The sequence below is a fragment of the Galeopterus variegatus genome, unplaced genomic scaffold (genome assembly GCF_000696425.1).
Source record: "Galeopterus variegatus unplaced genomic scaffold, G_variegatus-3.0.2 Scaffold423, whole genome shotgun sequence".
Classification (NCBI taxonomy): Eukaryota; Metazoa; Chordata; class Mammalia; order Dermoptera; family Cynocephalidae; genus Galeopterus; species Galeopterus variegatus.
The window spans coordinates 556,724-579,190 of NW_007726534.1; the positions used below are offsets into that span (position 1 = coordinate 556,724).

General features: G+C 40.2%; 1 protein-coding gene across 2 annotated transcripts in view; it reads right to left on the reverse strand.

Annotated features, from left to right (window-relative positions):
- FAM168A (family with sequence similarity 168, member A) overlaps positions 1-22,467 on the reverse strand; it is a 73,519-nt gene that overhangs the window by 26,871 nt on the left and 24,181 nt on the right. For both annotated transcript variants that reach the window (XM_008568559.1, XM_008568558.1), the window contains exon 2: positions 609-689. In XM_008568559.1, coding sequence (XP_008566781.1) covers positions 609-689 — 81 coding nt within the window. The remainder of the gene's footprint in view (positions 1-608; positions 690-22,467) is intronic.

The window sequence follows — 22,467 nt, forward strand, 5'->3', positions numbered from 1 at the left end:
TAAGTCCTTACAACTAGTGAGCTAGGTAATCAGGGTTCAAACCCATGACTTTCTAACCACAGAGCCCGTACTCTTTCTCCTGCTCTTCAGTGTTAAAGCAACAGCTGAGCATGGGGGTTAAGATCAGTGGTAAGACCTCTGCAATGCTCCTGGCCAAAAATAAGTAGCTTGTCTCAGCTCTTTACCCTATGGTGGCAAGTCTTTCACTTTCTTCCAAATCCACACCCCAGGAGTCTGCTATGTGTGTGCACACGTGTGCATTTCCCAATGGCAGCCTCAGGGGAAACTGAGCAAAGAATGGACTTGGATATTGCTTGGGAGAGCAGAAAAGGTTCTGTGAGGAAGATGCATGTCTCAGACATTCCCACATAGAAAAGATGGGCCAACCTTAAGTCCCAAGGAGAATGGAGGAGAGTCTACTTCTACCCCCACTCTGAGGTTTATCTATCTGCCCCAGTTCCCAGAAGGTACTCCCAGGAAAATCAAGCCTGGATAGGCTGAGCCCAGAGCAACTAAGGACAGGGAAAGGCCAGCAGGTGGGTTTGTTTTTCCAAATAGAACCCCAACTCCCACTCCATTCACCACTGCTGCTCCCACTTTCTTCTTACCTGGAGCATAACTGGGGCTATTGGTGGGGTACAGGCTGGGATTGTAGGCAGGAGCTGCTGCCGGGTAGGCTGTGGGGTAACCTACAGAGACAAGAAAAGCTTCATTTAGTTGGGCAAGAAGGAAAGTAGTGTTTTTTTTTTTTTTTCCCAAGCTGACCAGTACAGGGAAAAAGTAGATTTCTGAAACAAAAGATTCCAAGTCCCAGGCTTGGTCTTCAGTCTGCACGGATCATTTCAGACAGAATATGTGACCAGCCTTTCAAAAGAAAAGTCACCACTACCAGATTTTACCAATATATGCAAATTTTTTGGTCTATTTTTAAAAAGTGATACAAGATATATGTCTATATCTCATTGTAAAAAAAAAAAATGGAAACAATACAGAAGTATATATGGTAAAGAGTGTGAGTTTACTTTCACATTGCTGCCATAACACTATTCTCCTCCCAAGAGGTAACACCATTAACAATGTGGCATCCATCCTTCCAGATAGTTTTCTATGCATTTCTATACACATACGAGTGGTATGTTGGTAAGTATGTAATAATTGGTTTAAAGGGATTGGGGGTGGGGGCTGTTCTGTAGCATTTGCCAATTGCTATGGTGTAAATATTTCCACCATGGCCAGTTTGAAGCTACCAACATCACTGAATGAAGAGCTGGAAAGAGATACTCACAATCAGTTCTCAAGAGCCTGAATAAGCCAGCCCCAGCTCACCATAGCATATTATACATAGTTTTGTTTTTTTGAAAAGTTTTTATTGTGGTTAAGTATATACAGTTGTCCCTCAGTACCTGCAGGGAACTGGTTCCAGGATTCCCTGCAGATTTCAAAATCCAAGGATCCTCAAGTCCTTGATATAAAATGGCACGGTATTTACATATAACCTCCCATATACTTTAAATCATCTCTAAATTACTTATGATATATAATACAATGTGAATGCTATGTAAGTGGTTGTTATACTGTACTGCTTTTTGTTTGTATTATCTTTTATTGTTGTATTGCTATTATTTATTTGTTTGTTTGTTTGTTTATTTATTTATTTCCGAATATTTTCTGTCCATGGTTGGTTGAATCCTTGAAAGTGGAACCTGCAGATATGGAGGGCTGATTGCATAACATAAAATTCGTAATTTTAACCATTTTTAAGTGTACAATTCAGTGGCATTAATTACACTCACAGTGTCGTGCAACTATCATCCCTATCTGTTTCCAAAGCTTTTTACATCACCCCAAACTAAAACTGTTTAACCATTAACAATAACTCCCCAAACCCCAACCCTAACCCTGATAACCTTTAATCTACTTTCTGTCTCTCTGAATTTGCCTGTTTTAGGTATTTTATGTAAGTAGACTCATACCTACATAAAATCATACTTACATACTTACAGTTTGGCTAGAGTGGAACAATTGAGGGGTACAGAAGTAGTGGAGGAAGTCAGAGAGATAAAGGGCTGGTCAGTTCATGTAGGGCCTTACAGGCTACTCTTACAGGCTACTTTTATTCTGAATGAAATGAGAAGGCATCACAGGCTTTTGAGCAGAAAAATAACATGATCTGACTTATACTTGAAAGGGTCACTCTGATTTCTGTGTTGAAAACAGACCATAAGGGGACAAGGGTAGAGAAGCATCCAGGCCATCTAGGAAACTATTGCAAACCCCTGGCAATAGATGATGGGGCTCGGACCAGGGCAACAGCAGTGGAGGTGATGAGAAGTGACATGCTAAGAGTCTTCACATACTTTGCCACACTGATTTCTAGCAAGACTATCAATTTGTATTTGAACTAGTAAGTGCCTTTCTTACTGCTCCCTGCAATTTTTAAATGCTCATTTTGACTGACAATGGAAAGCTGGTTTTAAAAGTCAAAGATTAAATCCCTAAATCCCTAAATGCTTCCTTGGGATTTGTAAATATTGGAGCTTTAATAATGTATCTTTGTTAATATGCCTTTCCCTAAATCCTTTACAACTCCAAAGAAAATTCATCTCTCTTTTATCCCTAATCATTTTCTGATTTTAGAACTGAGGTAGACAACTTGTTGTCACTTAATTAGCAATCTGGAAGTATGTCACTTTTCAAGAAGAAAGTCAGGGGTCTAATCTGGGAAGCCAAGTGATCTAGTCTCATGGCTGAAATCTGTATTCAGCTTCATGTGAAACACTGGGCAGCCACAGGTAATCATCACATCCCTGTTTTGTCATTTCGGATACCTTTTATTTTAGGGGCAATTATAGGATCTTCCTTCAATGTTTCCAAGAAGAATTGAAATTCTTAACTCACTTGTGTTTGGCATATATTATGGAATGACAGCACTAGAGGGAGCTTTATTTGGTCCACCCTTCTTCATTTTATAGTTGACATCCCTTGGCCCAGAAAAGGGAAGGGACTTAAGGTCACAGATTGTTGAGGTTAGAGAGCACCTTAAAGGCCATTTAGCCCAACCTCATATTTAGGGTTAGGGCCTCTGTTACAACATCTTCATGGAACATTCATCCCAGACCTTACACCTCCACTGACAGTGAATTCCTTCCTTCCCTGAGACCCCCACTCCATATCAGCTGATTGTCTGAAAGTGCCTTCTCATTCTGCAGTGAACTTTGACTACTTGTTGTTTCTACCCTTTAGAACAGAACAGATTTGAAGACACAGGCGTGCTCCAATTATCTTATCACAGTGTACTTCACACACTGTACACCTTGACAGTTTATTTAGATTTCCTATCCTGCACCCCTCTCCCCAAACTGTAAGCTCCTTGAAGGTACAATTATGTCTCATTTGCCTGTACACAATAGCTCTTGGTCAGTTCCTCCTTCTCACTTCCTACTCTGTCAGCACACCACCCTACTCCTCCTCTCAGCCTGGACAGCAAGCACCTGAGCTTCTCAAATGCAGTGTGGCTGACAGCCTATGTGACCAATAGAAAATATCCCTTCCCCACCACCAATTTTCTCTGTCCAAAAAGGGCATCATAGGTAATCTGGGCTTCTTCCCCACTCCTTTTCTGGTTTTCATTTTGTTTTGTTTATTTTGTTTCCTTGTTCCCAACTGATATTTTTCATCTTGCTGCTTCTGTTGATGATGATGTTTCCATCTCTAGTGCATATAGCACAGATGAGGCAGAGAATAGATACCCAGTGAAGAAATACCAGGGGTGTTGTATTCTGGAGCTAAGAGTGGTTCAAAAACAAAAGAAACAAATCCAGCAGGGTCCTTGGCCTTGAGAGGGTCACCAACTGATGAGGGAGAAAGGTAAGTGAACAGTTAGAAAAAAGTCTGAAAAGTGCCATGACAGGGATAGAGTGGGCACAGAAGGGGTCTTTATCAACCATCATTTATTTAGTACCTATTGGCTGCCAGGGATTATGCTGGATACTAGGTGTCCCTGGATGTGGACTAAAAAGAAGGAGGATATTCCAGGCAGAAGCATGGGGAGTAGTATTCTGGGGGCATCCATAAGTGGCTTGGCTTGTGCCCTCCTTGGCTTTGAGAAGCAGGACTTATAGGTTAACCAAACCTGAGAGGGCAGCTTGTCTTTTGGGGGCTTGATCTCATCATTTCGTCTTCGTGTGACCATGTCTCCCTTTATGGTGGTTTGCCCTAACCTTCCTTTGTAGCTTACCTGTCCACTAATTTTACCCAAGTTTGATATTGCTAGACCTGACTTCTCACCTGGACTCCTGATTCATATAATATCTAACTACCTACTTGACATCTCCACTTGGATGTTTACTAGATATCATGGCTGTAGTAAAGTGGTCAAGAATGTGGGCTCTGTAGCCAGACTGCCTAGGTTTGAATCCCAGTCACACCACTGTGTGATCTTGGGCCACAAACTCTTTGTGCCCATCTGTAAAACAGGACTAATAATATTACTTGCCTAATATAATAGGATTTTAGAAGGATTAAATTAGTTAAGATTCCAAAGCACTAGGGGCTAGGTACATAGTTAAGCCTTCAAAAAGTTAGCTATTACTGCTATTATTATTTCAAACACGAAAGACTTAAAATTAAATTTTGGGGAGGCTGGCTGGTTAGCGCAATCAGTTGAGCATGGTTTGATAAAACCAAGGTCCAGGGTTTGATCTCCATTACTGGCAAGCTGCCAAAAAATTTTTTAAAATAAATTTTCACTTTCTATCCTCTCACTCCCTTCTAAACCTGTTCTCTGCAGTTTTCTCATCAGTAGATGACAATTGATTCTTCCAGCTGATCAGGCCAAAACCCTCAGAGTTATCCATGACTCTATTCTTTCTCTCCTATCCACATCAGCAAATCCTTTCAGTTTCATCTTCAAAACATATTCAGGGGCCGGCCCGTGGCTCACTCGGGAGAGTGCGGTGCTGATAACACCAAGGCCACGGGTTCGGATCCCATATAGGGATGGCCGGTTAGCGCACTGGGTGAGCGTGGTGCTGACAACACCAAGTCAAGGGTTAAGATCCCCTTACCGGTCATCTTTTAAAAAAAAAAAAAAACATATTCAGAATCTGACCATATCTCATTGCCTACACACTTTCTATCCTAGTCCAAGTCATCATTATTTTTCACCCAGATTATTCCAGCAGCTTCATAACTGATCTCCATGCTTCTACCTTTGATCCCATAGAGTCTATTTCCAACAGCAGCCAGGGTGATCCTGTTAAAACATTAAGTAGGATCATATAACTCCTCTCTTTAAGACCCACAGTAGCTTCCCGTGACAACGACAGTGAAATCCTTTTAATGACCCACTTGGGTCCTTGTTACCTCTCTAACCTCCTTTCCTACTATTTGCCCCCTTGCTAATCTTCTCTAACCACAACGGCCCCTTGATGTTCCTCAAATGTATCAAGCACTTTCCCATCTCAGAGCCTTTACCTTTTCTGTTCACTCTGCTGGAACTCTGTTCAAAGGTCACCTTACATTCTTTCTAAACCAGTACTATTGTCTCTCATCACTTGCTACATAGTCCTTATATTCCTTTGTTTTTCTTCAAAGAATGCTTTTAAGCATTAAACCACCTTATATATTATATATTTTCTTGTTTATGTGATCACTGTTTGTCTCCTACCATTAGAATGTAAGCTTCCAGTCCCATGAGCACTTGCTAGTCTGTGGCTAGTCCCTGCTAGAAGTCTCCTCCCAGCACACTCCAAAGATTCTCTGGATGGGATCTGACCCCAGCCAAGTGAGAAGAGTTCCTTCTAGGTTCTAGTCCCTCCAAGACTGACTGGATCTGCTAAAGCTCATCAGAGGTAAAGTATATTGAGTTGAAATAACATACCATGTATATTTCACCTATTGCTCATTCTAAAGATATTTTCACACCTGCTTTTTCATCTAAATCTCAAATCAACCCTAATGTTATTTCTTCCATTTTGTAGATAACCAAATAGAGGCTCAGAGGTGAAGTGACTTTTTGGCTAGAATTATTCAGCAAGTCAGTGGTAGAACCGGAGAGGGAATCCTAAAAGCAATGCCTTTTCCACTCCTACCAAATAACTGTGACTTGGTCTTTGGAAACAAATCTGCCCCTTCTGTTCTATATTTTTGAAGATCAAGAGTGATGAGAATAAATGGATTTAAGTGAGCTTTTCCCCTTTATATCCCAAAAGTTGTAGTAGTATAGAGAACAGTTTTCCTGGGATTTTGATGTGTACATTTTAATTGCTTTACAGATGTCAATACAATCTAATCCTCTTTTGTTGTTGTTACTAGGATTAGGACTAAAGAAATATAAAGCTATTTTTTGATTAATATGGAAATTAGAAATTACTTCTAACAGATATCAGGGGACTATGAAACTACTCGATCTTTAGGAGCTAAAAATAGCAGAGTATCAAAGGCTAGTGGAAGACTAACTCCCTGGCTCAGGAAGACAAAGAGGCTTACTTCTTTGTGAGCAGGCGACACTTAGGCAATAATGACATTTTAAAACTGAAGCTCATGATTAAAAATAAAGCTTCCCCCCACCCCACAACCATGCCAGGATGACCAAAAGTAAAACAAGAAAATATTTTCTCAGAATAAAAAAGAAGAGGGCAAGAAGGATTTAATTTTGGATCTGTACTAAACTCTAGGCACTATGCTAGGCACCTCTGTATCTGATTTAATCTTCACCCTAACTCCACAAAATATATTTAGTTCCATTTTAGAGATGAGGACACCGAGACTCACCTTACTCACACAGTTAGTAAGTAGAGTGAAGACAGAACCCAGGCCTGCTGAGTGAGATAAAGTCCACTCCCACCAACCTCCCTAACTCTCCTCAAAACATCAACCTACTCAGTGTAAACCTCTGGATTTGACTGCCATTTACTTTGCCAAGATTCTTTTATTTCATCTTCAAAACCAGGAGAGTCAATTTGGTCAAAGATGGTTCCATTAAGAGAAAAAAGAATCAAACACAACAAAGCTATTCTGTTCCCAATCAGTGTCTATATTAGTCCATTTTTGTTACTTTTAACAAAGTACACTGAACTGGGTGGTTTATAAAGAAAATGAAATTTATTGCTTACAGTTTCTGAGGCTGAGAAGTCCAAAGTCCATCTGGTGGTGGTGACAGTGACCCAGGGGTCTCACATTGCAAGATGGTGGAAGCAGAGGGAGCAGAGAGAGACAGACTCTCCTCTTCTTTTAAAGCCCTCAGAGCCACGCCCCTGATCACCATTTTTAATCTATTCACTACTGCATGGTCCAACAATCCAATCACCTCTTAAAGGCTCCACCTTTCAGTTACCATAATAGGATTTCCCACCCTCCCAACAGTCACCGTGGGGTTAAGTTTCTAATACATAAAACTTAGGGGACACAATTCAAGCTTCAGGGAGTTTTGGGGGGACATAATTCAATCGACTACATTCCACCCCTGGCCCCCCCAAAACTCATGTCCTTTCCACATGCAAATACATTCATTTCATCCCCAAGGTCTTAACTTGTTTCAACTCAAAAGTCCAAAGTCCCATCTGTGAAATCAATATGTTATCTACTTCCAAGATACAATGGTGGGACAGACATAGGGTACATATTCCCATTCCAAAATGGAGAAATAGGCCAAAAGAAAGGTGTAATAGGTCCCAAACAAGTCTGAAACCCAGCTGGACATGCAGTGAATCTCAAAGCTGCGAATCAGGTAACCTGATTCCATGTTTCACGTCCTCTGCACACTGGTATGGGGGTTGGGTCCCCAAGTCCTTGCACAACTCTGCTCCTATGGCTTTCCAGGTCTCAGGCTACACTCAGCTCTCCCATGCTGGCATTCCTCTCTGGTTGCTCCACAGGTCTGGGGTCTCCATGGTGGTCCCACTCTCACAGCTCTACTAGGCATGTCACAGTTGGGGAGTTTGCAACTCAGACCCCACATTTCCACTTGGCATTGCTCTAGTGAAGGCTGTCTGTAGTGACTCCACCCTTGAAACAGATCTCTTCCTGGGCCCCCAGACTCTTCCATACCTCCTTTGAAATCTGGCATTCTGCCAGCCTGAAGACTTAACACCACGTGAACTCTGCCAAGGCTTCCAACTTGTATCTTCCAAAGCTGTGGGTCCAGCCACACCTGGGACCAATTTAGCTGGAGCAGCTAAAGCAGCTGGAGTACAGGTGCTAGAAGCAGCTTCCCGAGATGGCCCTGAGCAGTGAGCCTGTGGAAGGCACCTCAGGCCTGTTGCCCAAGATCATTCTGTCTCCCTAGGCCTTTAGGCCTAAAATGGAAGGATTGGCACCAGAGGCTTCTGCAGTGCCTTCAGGGCCCTTTTCCCATTCTCTTGATAATCCCTTTTCTTTGTACTAATCTTCTTAGCTAATGGTCGCTGGGCTGCACCATTGCATGCTCTCTGCTTCTCTACCCCATGGCCCGGCTACAAATTTTATAAACTTTTTTTTTTTTTTAAAGATGACCGGTAAGGGGATCTTAACCTTTGGCTTGATGTTGTCAGCACCATGCTCAGCCAGTGAGCTAACTGGCCATCCCTATATAGGATCCGAACCCTGGCCTTGGTGTTATCAGCACTGCACTCTCTCGAGTGAGCCACAGACCGGCCCTAAATTTTCTAAATTTTTACACACTCTGCTTCCCTTTTAAATTTTGGCTTTATGTCATGCCTTTGCCGCCATAACTCAGAATAGACTGTCAGAAGTAGCCATGCAGCTTCCTTAATGCTTTGCTGCTTGGAAATTTCTTCGGCCAAATGCTCTGGTTCACAACTCTGAAGTTCCAACTTCCACAAAGTACTAGGGCATGGATACAATGCAGCCAAGTTCCTTGCCAATTCACAGCGAGGGAGATCTTTGCCCCAGTTTCTGATAAACTCCTTCTTATTTCTATCTGAGACCTACTTAGAAGGGTCTTTACGGTCCATATTTCTATCAGAATTCTGCTCACCACCGCGTAACCAGTCTGAGACATTCCAAACTTTCCCTTGTCTTTTTGTCTTCTGAGTCCTCCGAACTCCTCCAGCCTTTGCCTAACATCCAGCTCCAAAGCCGCTTCCACATTTTCGAGTACTTGTTATAAGCAACACCCCACTTCTCTGGTACCAATTTTCTGTATTATTCCATTTTTGTTGCTTATAACAAAGTACACTGAACTGGGTGGTTTATAAAGAAAATGAAATTTATTGCTTAGTTTCTGAGGCTGGGAAGTCCAAAGTCCATCTGGTGGTGGAGACAGTGACCCAGGGGTCTCACGTTGCAAGATGGTGGAAGCAGAGAGAGACAAACTCTCCTCTTCTTTTAAAGCCCTCAGAGCCACGCCCCTGACCACCATTTTTATTCTATTCACTACTGCACGGTCTTACAACCCAATCACCTCTTCAAGGCTCCACCTTTCAGTTACCATAATAGGATTTCCCACCCTCCCAACAGTCACAGTGGGGGCTAAGTTTCTAATACATAAAACTTGGGGGACACAATTCAAGCTTCAGGAAGTTTTGGGGGGACATAATTCAATATACTACAGTGTCCTAATGCAGGTCATGCTCGTGTTATTGAAAAGTATCACACAGGCACTGAATTACAGAGTTGGAAGAGATATTAAAGTGATTGAGTCCAATTTGCCACTCAGCACAGGAATACCTTTTCTTTTTAAAAAAGATGACCGGTGAGGGGATCTTAACCCTTGACTTGGTGTTGTCAGCCCCACGCTCTCCCAAGTGAGCTAACCAACTATCCCTATATAGGGATCCGAACCCGTGGCCTTGGTGTTATCAGCACCACACTCTCCCAAGTGAGCCACGGGCTGGCCCCAGGAATACCTTTTTATAGTGGCCCACATGACTAGTAATATAGCTTCTGCTAGCACACCCTTCTAATGATGGGATGCTTAGAACCTCTTCAGTCAGTCAAAGCTCCTGTTGGAGAGCTCTGGAGATTAGAAAATTCTTCATGCTGAGCTAAAAATCTGCCTTATAAGGAATCTTATCCTGAATACCTCAGCTACTGGTCCTAGTTCTACCCTCACAGAACATGTCTGTTCCCTCTGCTCTAGGACAGCCCTCCATAGATGTGAATATACCTCTTCTTCCTGAATTTTCTTTTGTCCAAATCCAGCAGACACAATTCCTTCAACCTTCCCCCATACCGAATGCTCACCTCTGACCAGACTTGAATTTACAAACCCCCTTCTGTTAAAACAATTCAATTTCTTCTTCTTGTCTTGTTCACTCTTCTGCTGATGATTTTCCCCCCTAATTTTTAAACAGTTCTTTTTAAAGATCTGTTTTTTGTAATTTTTAAATTAAATTTTAAAATTTATTATTAGCATATTCATTCTTACAAATCATGATATTTCTTTATGCCCTTTACCTGACCTATCACTTCCCAAACTCACTCCCTCCCCCCCCCATCTCTAGTATCCTTAGGTTTGTTCTCTCCTTCTGAAAGTTCAACATATTGTTGTGGTCTTTTCTTTCTTTCCTTCATTTCTTCATTCTTCTCTCCTTTCCTCCCATGCTCCCTCCCTCCCTCCCTCCGTTCTTTCCTAACAGCCAGTTATGAGTGAGAACATGTGGTATTTCTGTTTCTTTGTCTGGCTTATTTCACTTAACATAATTTTCTCCAGACTCCATGTTGCTGCAAATGGCAGAATTTCATTCTATTTTATGGCTGAGTATAAAATGCTTTAAGTGGACTGACATAAAAACACTCTAGTGATGGTGGTCAGTGAAGGCCTAAAGTGACTTAATGCAGATTTCTTCATCATCATCATCATCAGAATAGTTAGCATCTAGCAAACATTTACTCTGTGCTAAGCATGGGGCTAGTTCTTTACATAGGAGATTACAGTTTAATGGGGAAATAATACAGGTCATTTAAGTTAATTTATAGGCAATATATATAATATATAATCAGAGAATGTTGGGCTGCCATCAGAATGCTGAAAAAGTAATGAAGAACAAATCTGGGAGAGTTGGGAATGGTTTCTCAGAGGAAAAAAACATTTTAGTTGGCCTTGAACAGTGAATGGAAGGAGTTTGTTGGAGGTGTGTAGGAGCAGAAACAAAGAAATATATATTCATTCCACGCACAAAGGCATGAAAGTGCATACCATATTAAGGAAATGACAAATAGTTCAGTATGGTTAGGAGTTTACAGTGTGGGGGGGGAAAGTGGCACGAAATGAAGATAAAAAAGTAGATTGGGAGACAGATTGTGAAAGGATTTGAATACCAGGCTAAGGGATGGAATTTATTAGTAAATAATAGGAAATCGTTACAGGGTTCTTAAACTGGCGAGTTTCAGATATGCTCTACAAAATCTGCTCTAGCAGTAGTGTGGAAAGGGGTTCAGAGTGGGTAAGATCAGAGAAGGGGGGACATGATAGGAAGTTATTGACTGGCGAGTTTCAGATATGCTCTACAAAATCTGCTCTAGCAGTACTGTGGAAAGGGGTTCAGAGTGGGTAAGATCAGAGAAGGGGGGACATGATAGGAAGTTATTGCAGTAGCCCAAAGGAAAAGCTAGAACAGTAGCAATACAATGAAGAAAAGGGGGAGCTACAAACATGTGTTAGGAGATAGAGCCTGCAAGATCTGATCTTGGTAGCAAAACTTCATTTTTAGTGCTGTGGGCTGAGAAACTGCAAAGTAAGACTGGAAGGAAACGTTCTAACTGCAGGGTTTATAGGCTTCCCCCCACACCCTACTTCTTCTTTTCCTTAATAGGTAGAAGGAAAGAAAATAAATTAAATGGACCCTTGAATCTGTTAGCTCTAGAAAAATGCCTGAATCTGAATTCCTCTTACTAGTTGGGAGGCCTGGCTGCTGAGAGTGCTTTACTTGCAAGAATGTAGGTCAACCCAAGCAGGCAGTGATTCTATAGTGCGGGCTCTGGGTCTGCCTGCCAGACCTGAATCTGATGTAGCCTGTGTATTGAATTCAAGGCCCACCCACCCAGCCTCCTACTGGTGAGCCCCAGGGACTTGTAAAGGGTGTGAACTGTAAGTGAAGCACTGTTCTCAGTGCAAGGCAACTCCCTCTGAAGTAATAAGAAAGGGGGAGACACCCAGTAATCAATTGTGCTCCAAGTTGTGCTGCTTCTTCAGGGAAAGCATGTACAACCAAGTTAAAGGCCAGCAACCTCTGGTTCATTCCTCTAGGCTGAGCTCTAGAAGAGAAAGGCTGCTACAATTGATGCAGGCTTAACTTGATATGTCTTTAGTGTAGAAAAAATATCAACAACAAAAGATAAGAAAATGTTACTTAGATGTTAAGAATATAATTACTCCTAGGTAAGTACTTAAGGCCAAGTGTGTGCTGTACCTCAGGAGAAAAAAATTCTTTAACACTTTCAAAATGTCTCTGTAGCTCCCTATCTGCTGGTATGGGAGAAATTTTAATGGAAAGCAGACCGCCTATTCTGTCTCAATCTCCACTCCGGGAGTGTGCTATGTTTCTTTTTCTTCTTCTCCAGCTTTCTTCCCCCCTCCCCCCCACCATCTATAAGGCACTTGGGAAGTACTCAACATTTTACAGGTTGTTTGGTAAATGGTCCCTGACTTCTGTGCATTTATCTTCTGTAAACATAAAAGAACAAGTAAAATTCTGCAACTTGATGATTTGGTCCATGAATCCCTTTCCCTCCCAGGTCAATTTTCTCTGTTATTCCATTATTCTGTTTAAAGAGATCTGGTAAAGGGAAGAATCTTGCTCAGATCCAATAACATATATTGGGACATTTGTTTTCCATGTAAAAAAAAAATATTAGATCCCAACCTCACACTTCTCTAATCCCAGAAGACCAAAGGCCTAAATATAGGATAAAATAAAATAGTAAAACTATTAGAAAAAGAAACAGGAGACTGTCAGTATAACCTTGAAATTAGAAATATTTCTTAGATGAGACCTAAAGAAGAACCACAAAAGGGTGATAAATTTAACTCATCAAAATGTAAAGTTCTGTGTGACAAAAGATACCATAAACAAAGTTAAAAGGCAGGAACAGAGAGAGGAAAGACATTTGTAACACATATAGCATAGGACTAGTATCCAGAATAAAAAATTCACACTAATCAACAAGAAATGAAAAGAAGCCAATAGAATCGAATCAGGCAATTCACAGAAGAAATCATTCATTTGATTAGGGAGAAGGAGAAGAAAAGGAAAAGATGTTCGACCACACCAGTAATCAGCAAAATACAAACAAATGGAATAAAATATTATTTCATACCTATCAGGCAAAAATTTTAAAGTCTAACAATATCAAGTGTTGGGAAGGATCTGAAACTATACTAGTATTTTGTTGAGGACTTTGGCATTTATGTTCACATGGGGTATGCGTCTGTAGCTTTCTTATGATGTCTTTATCTGGTTTTGGTATCAAGGCAACATACTTGCTTCACAGAATGAGTTAGAAAGTGTTCCTTCATCTTCTACCTTTCGGAAGAGTTTGTAGAGAACTGTTGCTGATTGTTATTTAAGTGTCTGGTAGAGGGCCGGCCCGGTGGCACACTGGAGAGTGTGCCGCTTGGGAGCGCGGCAGCGCTCCCGGCTGAGGGTTCGGATCCCATGTGGAGACCGGTTCCCGCTCACTGGCTGAGCGCGGTGCAGGCGCAACACCGAGGGTTGCGATCCCGTTACCGGTCAGTAAAAAAGACAAAAAGGGGAAAAAAAAAAAAAGTAAAAAAAAATTAAGTGTCTGGTAGAACTCACCAGTGAAACCATCTGGTCCTGGGCTTTTCTTTGTGGGAAGCTTTTTGATTACTAACTCTCTTTATTTTATATAAATCTATTCAGATTTTCTATTTCTTCATGAGGCAGTGTTGGTAGTATGCGTCTTTCTAGGAATTTGTCCATTTCAGCTAGGTATCTAATTTGTTGGCATACAGTTGCTCATAGTATACCCTTATATTCCTTTTTATTTCTGTAAAGTCAGTAGTAATGTCCCCTATATTATTCTGGATTTTAGTAATTAAAGTTTTCTCTCTTTTGTTCTTGATCAGTCAGTCTAGCTAAAAAGGTTTGTCAATTTTGCTCATGTTTTAAAATAACCAACTTTTGGTTTACTGATTTTCTCTACTGTTTCCCTATATTCTATTTCATTGATTTCTGTCCTAATCTTTATTATTTCCTTCCCTGTACTTGCTTTAGGTTTTGCTTGCTCTTTTTTCCCCAGTGTATTAAGGTGAAAGGTTAGGTTATTGAGTTAAGATCTTTCTTCTTTTTTAATGTAGGCATTACAGTGATAAATTTCCTTCTGCGTACTACTTTTGTTGTATCCTATACATTTTGGTGTGTCATATTTCATTCATCTCAAAAGTATTTTCTAATTTCCCTTGTGATTTCTTCTTTGACCAACTGGTTATTTAGGGGTGTGTTATTTAATTTTCACATAATTATGAATTTCTCAAATTTCTTTCTGTTACTAATTTCTAATTTCATTCCATTGTGGTCAGAGATCTGTATGAACTCAGTCCTCAAATGTATTAAGAGTTGTTCTGTGGCCTAGCTTATGGTCTATCCTGGAGAATGTGTCCTTGAGAATTATATTCTTCTGTCTTATACATGTCTGTTAGGTGTGGCTGATGTAGTGTTATTCAAGTCTTCTATTTCTTTGTTAATCTTCTGTGTAGTTGCTCTATCTACTATTAAAAGTAGGGTATTGAAGTCTTCAACTATTATTGTTGAATTATCTCTTTCACCCTTTAATTCTGTCACTTTTTTTTCTTTTTTTATTTTCTTTTATGTTATTTTGTCGATATACAATGTGGTTTATTGTGGCCCATTACTGAAACCTCCCTCCCTCCTCTCTCCCCCCCTCCCAACAATGTCCTTTCTGTTTGCTTGTCATATCAACTTCAAGGAATTTCAATTGTTATGTCTTCTCCCCCCCACCCTGTGTGTGTGTGTGTGTGTGTGTATTTATTTATTTATTTTTAGCTCCCACCAATAAGTGAGAACATGTGATATTTCTCTTTCTGTGCCTGCCTTGTTTCACTTAATATAATTCTCTCTAGGTCCATCCATGTTGTTGCAAAAGGCAGTTATTTCATTCTTTCTTATAGCTGAGTAGTATTCCACTGTGTAGATATACCACATTTTCTGTATCCACTCATCTGATGGTGGACATTTGGGCTGGTTTAATTCTGTCACTTTTTGTTTCATGAATTTTGGGGCTCTGATGTTAGGTACATATATGTTTGTAACAGTTATATTTTCAATTGACCCTTTAATCATTATAAAATACCCTTTTATCTCCAGCAACATTTTTTGTTTTTTTATAAGCCTATTCTGTCTGATATTAGTATAGACACTCTAACTTTCTTATCGTTGTTTTTTACATGATCTTCTTCCATCCTTTTACTTTCAAACTATTTGTATCTTTGAATTTAAAGCGTGTCTCCTATGGATAGCATAAAGTTGAATCTTTGTTTTATTTTGTTTTATCCAGTCTGACAATATCTACTTTTTGATTCAATACAGGGAAAATAAAATAAGGACACTGCAACATTAGGTTATGTTAAAAAGTGAGTAAAGATGTTGATAGTAAAAGAAAAGGAGAGGAAGCAACAGCTTGAAGCGGTAGAGGATCCAGGGAGTTGTTTTTTTTTATTTGAGTGAAGGTATAAGACATTTTTCCCCACTTAAAAGTGAAGGAAATTAGAGGTATAGCTCTAAATGCACTTTGGTTTATACTCAGGTTGTTAACACTCATTTTTGTTTTTTTTTTTTTCCTTTTTGTCTTTTTTCGTGTCCGGCAACGGATCGCAACCCTCAGTGTCGCGCCCATATGTGGAAATATTGAATACTTAGTCACTATTCTCTCAATACCAGTAATTTTTTGTGTACTGTTGTGTGTGTTTACAATCTTTTGTGCATCTTAAAATATTTTTACCACTCTTAGAAAACTTTGTAAATGAAAGTATCCCTACATTTTTGCATTTTTATTTGTCATTCATTCCAATCTATTTGTACGTGGGATCCGAACCCTCGGCAGGAGCGCCACTGCGCTTCCCAAGCGGCGCACTGTAGCAGTGCGCCACTGGGCCGGCCCATGTTAACACTCATTTTTAAACTCATTTTATTACCCTGAAATCTGCATCCTACACCCTTTCTTAGCTAGCTCTTTCCCAGTGTTAGAATTAGCTGTGGGGGCTGGCCCCGTGGCGCACTCGGGAGAGTGCAGCGCTGGGAGTGCAGTGATGCTCCCGCCGCGGGTTCAGATCCTATATAGGACTGGCCGGTGCGCTCACTGGCTGAGCGCAGTTTGGGCGACACCAAGCCAAGGGTTGCGATCCCCTTACCGGTCACGAAAAAGAAAAAAAAAAAAAAAAAAAAAAGATTAGCTGTGGGCCAGAAGACCAGAAATCCACACTTTTAAGAATTGTGTATAGGTTAAATGTTAATATCTGATTGATTGCCTTCAAAAGTGAACCAAGAACACAAACTTTGGCCAATTCAACTAAATAAATACTTACTTGAACACCTAATGTGTGCTAGGTGCTATGATGAATGCAAAATGAAAAGATATAATCTTTGCCTCCCATGAACTCACCATCCAATGGGAGAGATAAGTAAGCACTTAAGTAACCCTAGTATCAGGCAGCCTGGGATAAAGGCCATCACAGAAGGAGATACAAAGTGTTGCAGGAGAACAGGGAAGAAAGACAAAAAGAATTTTAATCTGGTCTGGCTTCTGGATTGGAGAGGCTGATGCAAATCCAAGTTAGTGACAGGAGATACCTTAAGTAGAGTGTTCCTTGTGCTCAGGCCATGTACCCTCCCCTATTGTTGTGGACATTGAGAGCATGTGTCAAACAGAGACAAACTGTACAGTGTTTTGCAACAGCGAGAGCTTCATTTAAAAGCAGACCTAGGTCCAAATCACAGCTATTTTACTTATTAGCTTTGTGACTCTGGGCAAATCACTTCAGCTTTCAGATCCTAGATTTTAATATTTTTAAAAATAAACACAATCAGTAATTTACTTATTTAGTAAATAATTTTTGAGTACCTACTCTGTGTTATCACCAGTGCCCCTTTTTCCTTCTGTATCTGCATGTGGGCTGGCTAGGGAGGTAAGCAAGGCAGTCCTGAACTCGCTTTGTAGAGACTCATCTAAACATTCCTATCGTGAGTCAGGAGAAGGAGCTTCCTGCTTTGGCCCTCCCAGAGGAGCCATCACAGTCCAGAGGAAAGAATAGGGCTCTGAAGGCAGGCAGATGTGGATTCAAAAGCCAGCTGTACCATTTACCAGACATAAAATCATAGTAGGCAAGTCTCTTCACCTGATCCTCAGGAACACAGGGATATACTATACAGCAGGCTAGAAAATTACAAGTGGCAGCATGTAAAATGCCCATATAAATATCTGACACAGAGTGGTAGGTTCTTCAATAAACGTTAGTTCCCCATCCATACCCATTTCATTAAAGTTCCCTGTTGGAAATGGTTGTGTTTGCCCATAGATTTATTTAAGACTATTTAATGAAAATCTTACAGATCCTCAATCATGTGCCTTATCTCCTGCCTTTCCCTCAACCGTTACGTTGCTCCAGATGGTTAGGTCTATTACTGTTTGGGCCAGACACAAGCTGGACAAAAGTAAGCTTCTAGTCAGCGTGGCTTTTTGTGGAAATATTGAATACTTAGTCACTATTCTCTCAATACCAGTAATTTTTTGTGTACTGTTGTGTGTGTTTACAATCTTTTGTGCATCTTAAAATATTTTTACCACTCTTAGAAAACTTTGTAAATGAAAGTATCCCTACATTTTTGCATTTTTATTTGTCATTCATTCCAATCTATTGTTTCTGCTTTGTGCTGTTGATTAAAGTTTAAGCAAACCAAACGTCCACCAACAGGGCATTAGCTGAAATAAGTCTAAATGACCCAACTTACAATTCCTTAAATAAATTAAAGTGAATTACAGAATAATACATGCCATATAATCTCCTTCTTGTTGGAAAACAATGTGTAAGTGTGTGTTCTTAAATGAAAGATCTAGAAAAACAGACATACCAAAGTGTTAACCGTGATTGTCTCTGGATCAAGGGAATTATTGAGTGTCCTTTGTTCTTTTCATATGTCAATATTTTCTGATTTTCCTAATATGAGCACACGTTGTTTTAGAAATAAGGAAAACACACAAAAAACCATAAGATAATCATATTATTGGACACTTAGGCAGGTTCAATTAATCTTCTATTGCTAGTCATTTCATCTATTCCAAATAACTGCCAGTCATTCTTTAGGCAGAGCCAGCACGAGAATCTAAATACCCAGATTTTCCAGATGCATATAAAAATGCCTTAAAAACTCTTATTGTGCCCTACAAATTTAAAGGACTATTGTTACTAGAGACTTTGTCAACCCTTTGGTGAGGTCCTAAAGAAGGTGAAAAAATGTGTGACATGTACATCAGGACTGGGTTGTTGAGTAAAGTGAAATATTGGAACATGTCTTAGGTCAAAGATCCGTAGAAAATAATACCATTTCAACATTTTTTTTTGTTCAGAGCTACCACTAGGTTGCTTTGTAACCTGGGCAAGACCTTTATAGCCCTTTTCAAATTCTGAGTTTCTGTTTCCTTGTCTGCAAAATAATAATAACAGCTATTATTAAATGAACATCTCCCATATTTTGTTTTGCAGGTAAGAAAACTAAGGCTCTGAGAAGTTAAATAACTTGCTCGCAGTTATATAAGTGATAGTTAACACTGAAACCAGATCTATCTGATAAAAGAGAGTGAAGGTAGGGAATGTTTGACTTTATTTCTATGAGTTATTTTATTTTTTCTTTTTAACATTAAGGAGGCATCTGTAGAATTTTCTTTATATAATGCAAATCATACTGTGCACTCTGTTGGATTGAATTAGAAGGAACAATGAATTACGATTAACTCATGGCCTCATCCTAACAGCTGAGTAATTAGATCAATCTAACCTGAACTTTATTGTTCATTTTATTATGGCCTATAATCAGTTGAAATTACAACAGGAAGTTAAAGAGTCTTACACAAAGGCAACATGCTCTAGAGAAAAGAACATTTCCTAACTCTGAGTAAGCTGGATGATTCCAGGCAAGTTACTCTGCACCTCAGTTTCCAAATCCGTAAAATGGGAATAGCATTATCTTGCCCCACAATTGCCAAGATATATTTAGAAATGTCCAGTCCTAGAAAAAAAGGGGATTTCCAAGGGTTATGAGAAACTTACCTGAGAAAAATCTAAAAAGAAAGATCCTTGACATACACACTGGCCTTAGTACTCCCGAGAATTCAGTGAAAGTCATGATCATGCAACCTGTCATCTAAGGCAGAGGAAGCCTGGGATTCCTCCTTCTCCCTCACTCCCCAAATCTAACATCGAGTCCTACCTTATTCATTCACATTCCACAAATACTGAATGTCTACTGTATGCCAGACACTGTTTTTTCTAAAAATTTCTCAAACATGTGCTCTCCTTTCCATCCCAATACACCCCTAGTTCAGGTCTCTTGACGAAACTATTTTAAGAGCCACCTAACTGATCTTTTGACCTCCATTTTCTCTCTCTCCAATACATACTCCTCACTGCATCCAGAGAGATCTTTCAAAAATGCCCATCTTTCCATCAAGACTGACATTTTCTGGTGGCTTCCCCTTGCCAAAGACAAAGTTCCAAACTTCTTAGCATGGCATAATGACACTCCCAGTGTGGGTCCTATAATCCAGATGTCTTATTTCTTCTCTTGCCAAGCCTGGCCTGGCATTTTACACTTCATCAACACCAAACACACAGCTGTTCTAGCATACTCGATTTGACTCTTCCACTTCCATGTCATTGTTCAGGCTGTCCTCAATGCTTGGATAGTCCTTCCCTTGCCCTCTGCTTCACTTCCTTCCCCAAAAGGTCTTCCTTGACCTTCCTCCCTCCAGGCTAGATTAGGGGTCCATTCTGGCTACTCCCATAATTTTTTTTATAGTCTTTATTAAATTATATTTCCATTTTTCTCAAATACTCATCCTCCAGTTTGGTGGATCTAGTATCAGTCCGGTGATGAACCCCTAAGTTGTGGTCCTTATATGGTCTCAGATAGGGGCTTCTGCTTGGGTTCTCACTGCCCAAACCTGTTTGTTTCAGTATCTCTCCCTCCCTAATCACCAAGCCTTTTGGCTGATGGTTGGGTCTGCCTAAAACAGACATACCAGATGACCACCATTTCTCTGCTAACTCAAGTTCCAGTGGAGAAAAAGAAACATGGACTTTAAATTCAGATATAGGCTCTAATCCCAGTTTTGCCATTTTAAACTGTGAATTCAGGCAAGTTATTTCCATTCACTGAGCTTCAGCTACCTGTTATGTAAAATGGGAGAATAATAATTATTGTGCAAAGTTGAGATGTTAATAATGTTAATAATAAAAACAATATTACTTATTATGAAAAGATATAACAATCACAATAATTCACTGAACTTTCAAAAGGAGAGAACAGAACTGAGGCTATCAGAGGTGGGGAAGGAGGAGGGGGTGGGGGATTAGTGACAAACCAGTAAAGGACTACAAAAAATGATTAAAGTGTGTAATGATAAATATAGTAATTATCCTGATTTGAGGATCATGTATTGCACACAGGTATTGAAATTCAATGCTATACCCCACAGATATGTACAATCAATTATGTTTCAACTAAAAAAAAGGCAAGCCAATTACATGCTATGTAAAAGAAACATTTTAGATATAAAGATACAGGTTGAAAGAAAAAGTGTGAAAAAAAGATGCACCATACAAAAAAAATTAACTATGTCAAGTATTTATGCTAAGCACTTTACATTAATCTCTCTCTCTCTCTCTCTTTTTTTTTTTTTTTTTTTTTTTTGTAAAAGAAACATTTTAGATATAAAGATACAGGTTGAAAGAAAAAGTGTGAAAAAAAGATGCACCATACAAAAAAAATTAACTATGTCAAGTATTTATGCTAAGCACTTTACATTAATCTCTCTCTCTCTCTTTTTTTTTTTTTTTTTTGTCCTTTTTGAAACTGGCTGCACCGCGCTGCGCGCATGGTCATCCCTATATAGGATCCGAACCCGCGGCGGGAGCACTGCTACTCTCCCAGCACCGCACTCTCCCGGGTGCACCACGGGCTCGGCCCTACATTAATCTCTTTTAATCTTTACAACCCCTTCAGGAGGGAGGTTCTCCTATTATCTGTATTTTATAGAGGAGGAAACAAGCCAGAGAAGTTAATTTACTTGTTCAGGTCACTGTGGTAGACACCAGGGGCTTGCTAATCCAATGCTCATTCCCAACCCCCTGTGCCCTTGCCTGCCTCCGCTACTGAGGCTGGAAAAAGATAAATACTCACTTTCTCAGCCTTCCTTGCACCTAGGAATAGCCATGTGACCCTGTTATGGCCAATGAGATATACACAGAAGTCTACTGGGGGAATTTTGGGAAAGTCTTTGCTTTCCTAGTAAAAGGACAGACATTACTGATGCTCCCCTACACCCCTTTTTTCCTACCACGATCACAGACATGATGCCTGGAGTTATAGGAGCCATTTTAGATCAAGAAGGAAAGGCCAAAAAAGTCATGGAGACATTTGTCTCCAAACCGCTGACTTAATAAATCAGTGCCACTTGCCACTGACCTCCAGAGTTCTTTTTATGTGAAAAAATATACCTCCTATTTGCCTATTTATTTAAGCTACTGTTAGTAAAGTGTTCCAATAGCATCTTTGGGCATTTATAACTGCTACACAGTGATCAAATGATGGAGCTGATATTCAAACCTACACAGACTTAACTACCTAAGAAACATTTGGCACTGGACTTAGTAGAGAATGGGTACTGAATGAAAATGATTATAATGGTATCAGTCACTCAGCCTACCTCCTCAAGGCTCCAAACTCCTCTGGAAACTTAGGTTTGTCAGTAACCTAAATCACAACAGAGCTGCTCAGGAACAGACCCCACTTTGGACCCTGTGCCTAGCCCTCTTGTCTGCATTTCAATTCAGTTCTGCCAACTCAGTCCACCCTAAGAAATAAAGAGGGAGGAAAGGTCTGGAGTCAGGTTTTGGCTCTCTGCCCACCCCTACCTATCTTATGGTACCACAAAGATTCTGGGCCTCCTGTCATGCAGGCATAAGACAACAGAGTTCAACGAACTCAGCATAAACTTACAAATTGTGACAGCACTTGAGGTCAAAGTTTCTACAAGTGGAGGCCAAAGCTTCTCCCTGGCAGACAGAGACCTTTGGAGGTAACAAGCAGTGTGGTTTTGTAGCTCAAACAAGACCAAAGACTATTGATTTTTCTGCCTTTTCACCTGCTGAGAACAGTAATAGCAAAAATCTGATTTAGGCACTTAAATTCAAGTACCTTCCCCACCAGCTGAGCAATTTTCAAGTAATCACGCTTTTGACCTTACTCAACATGAATCCTTTTAAAGCCA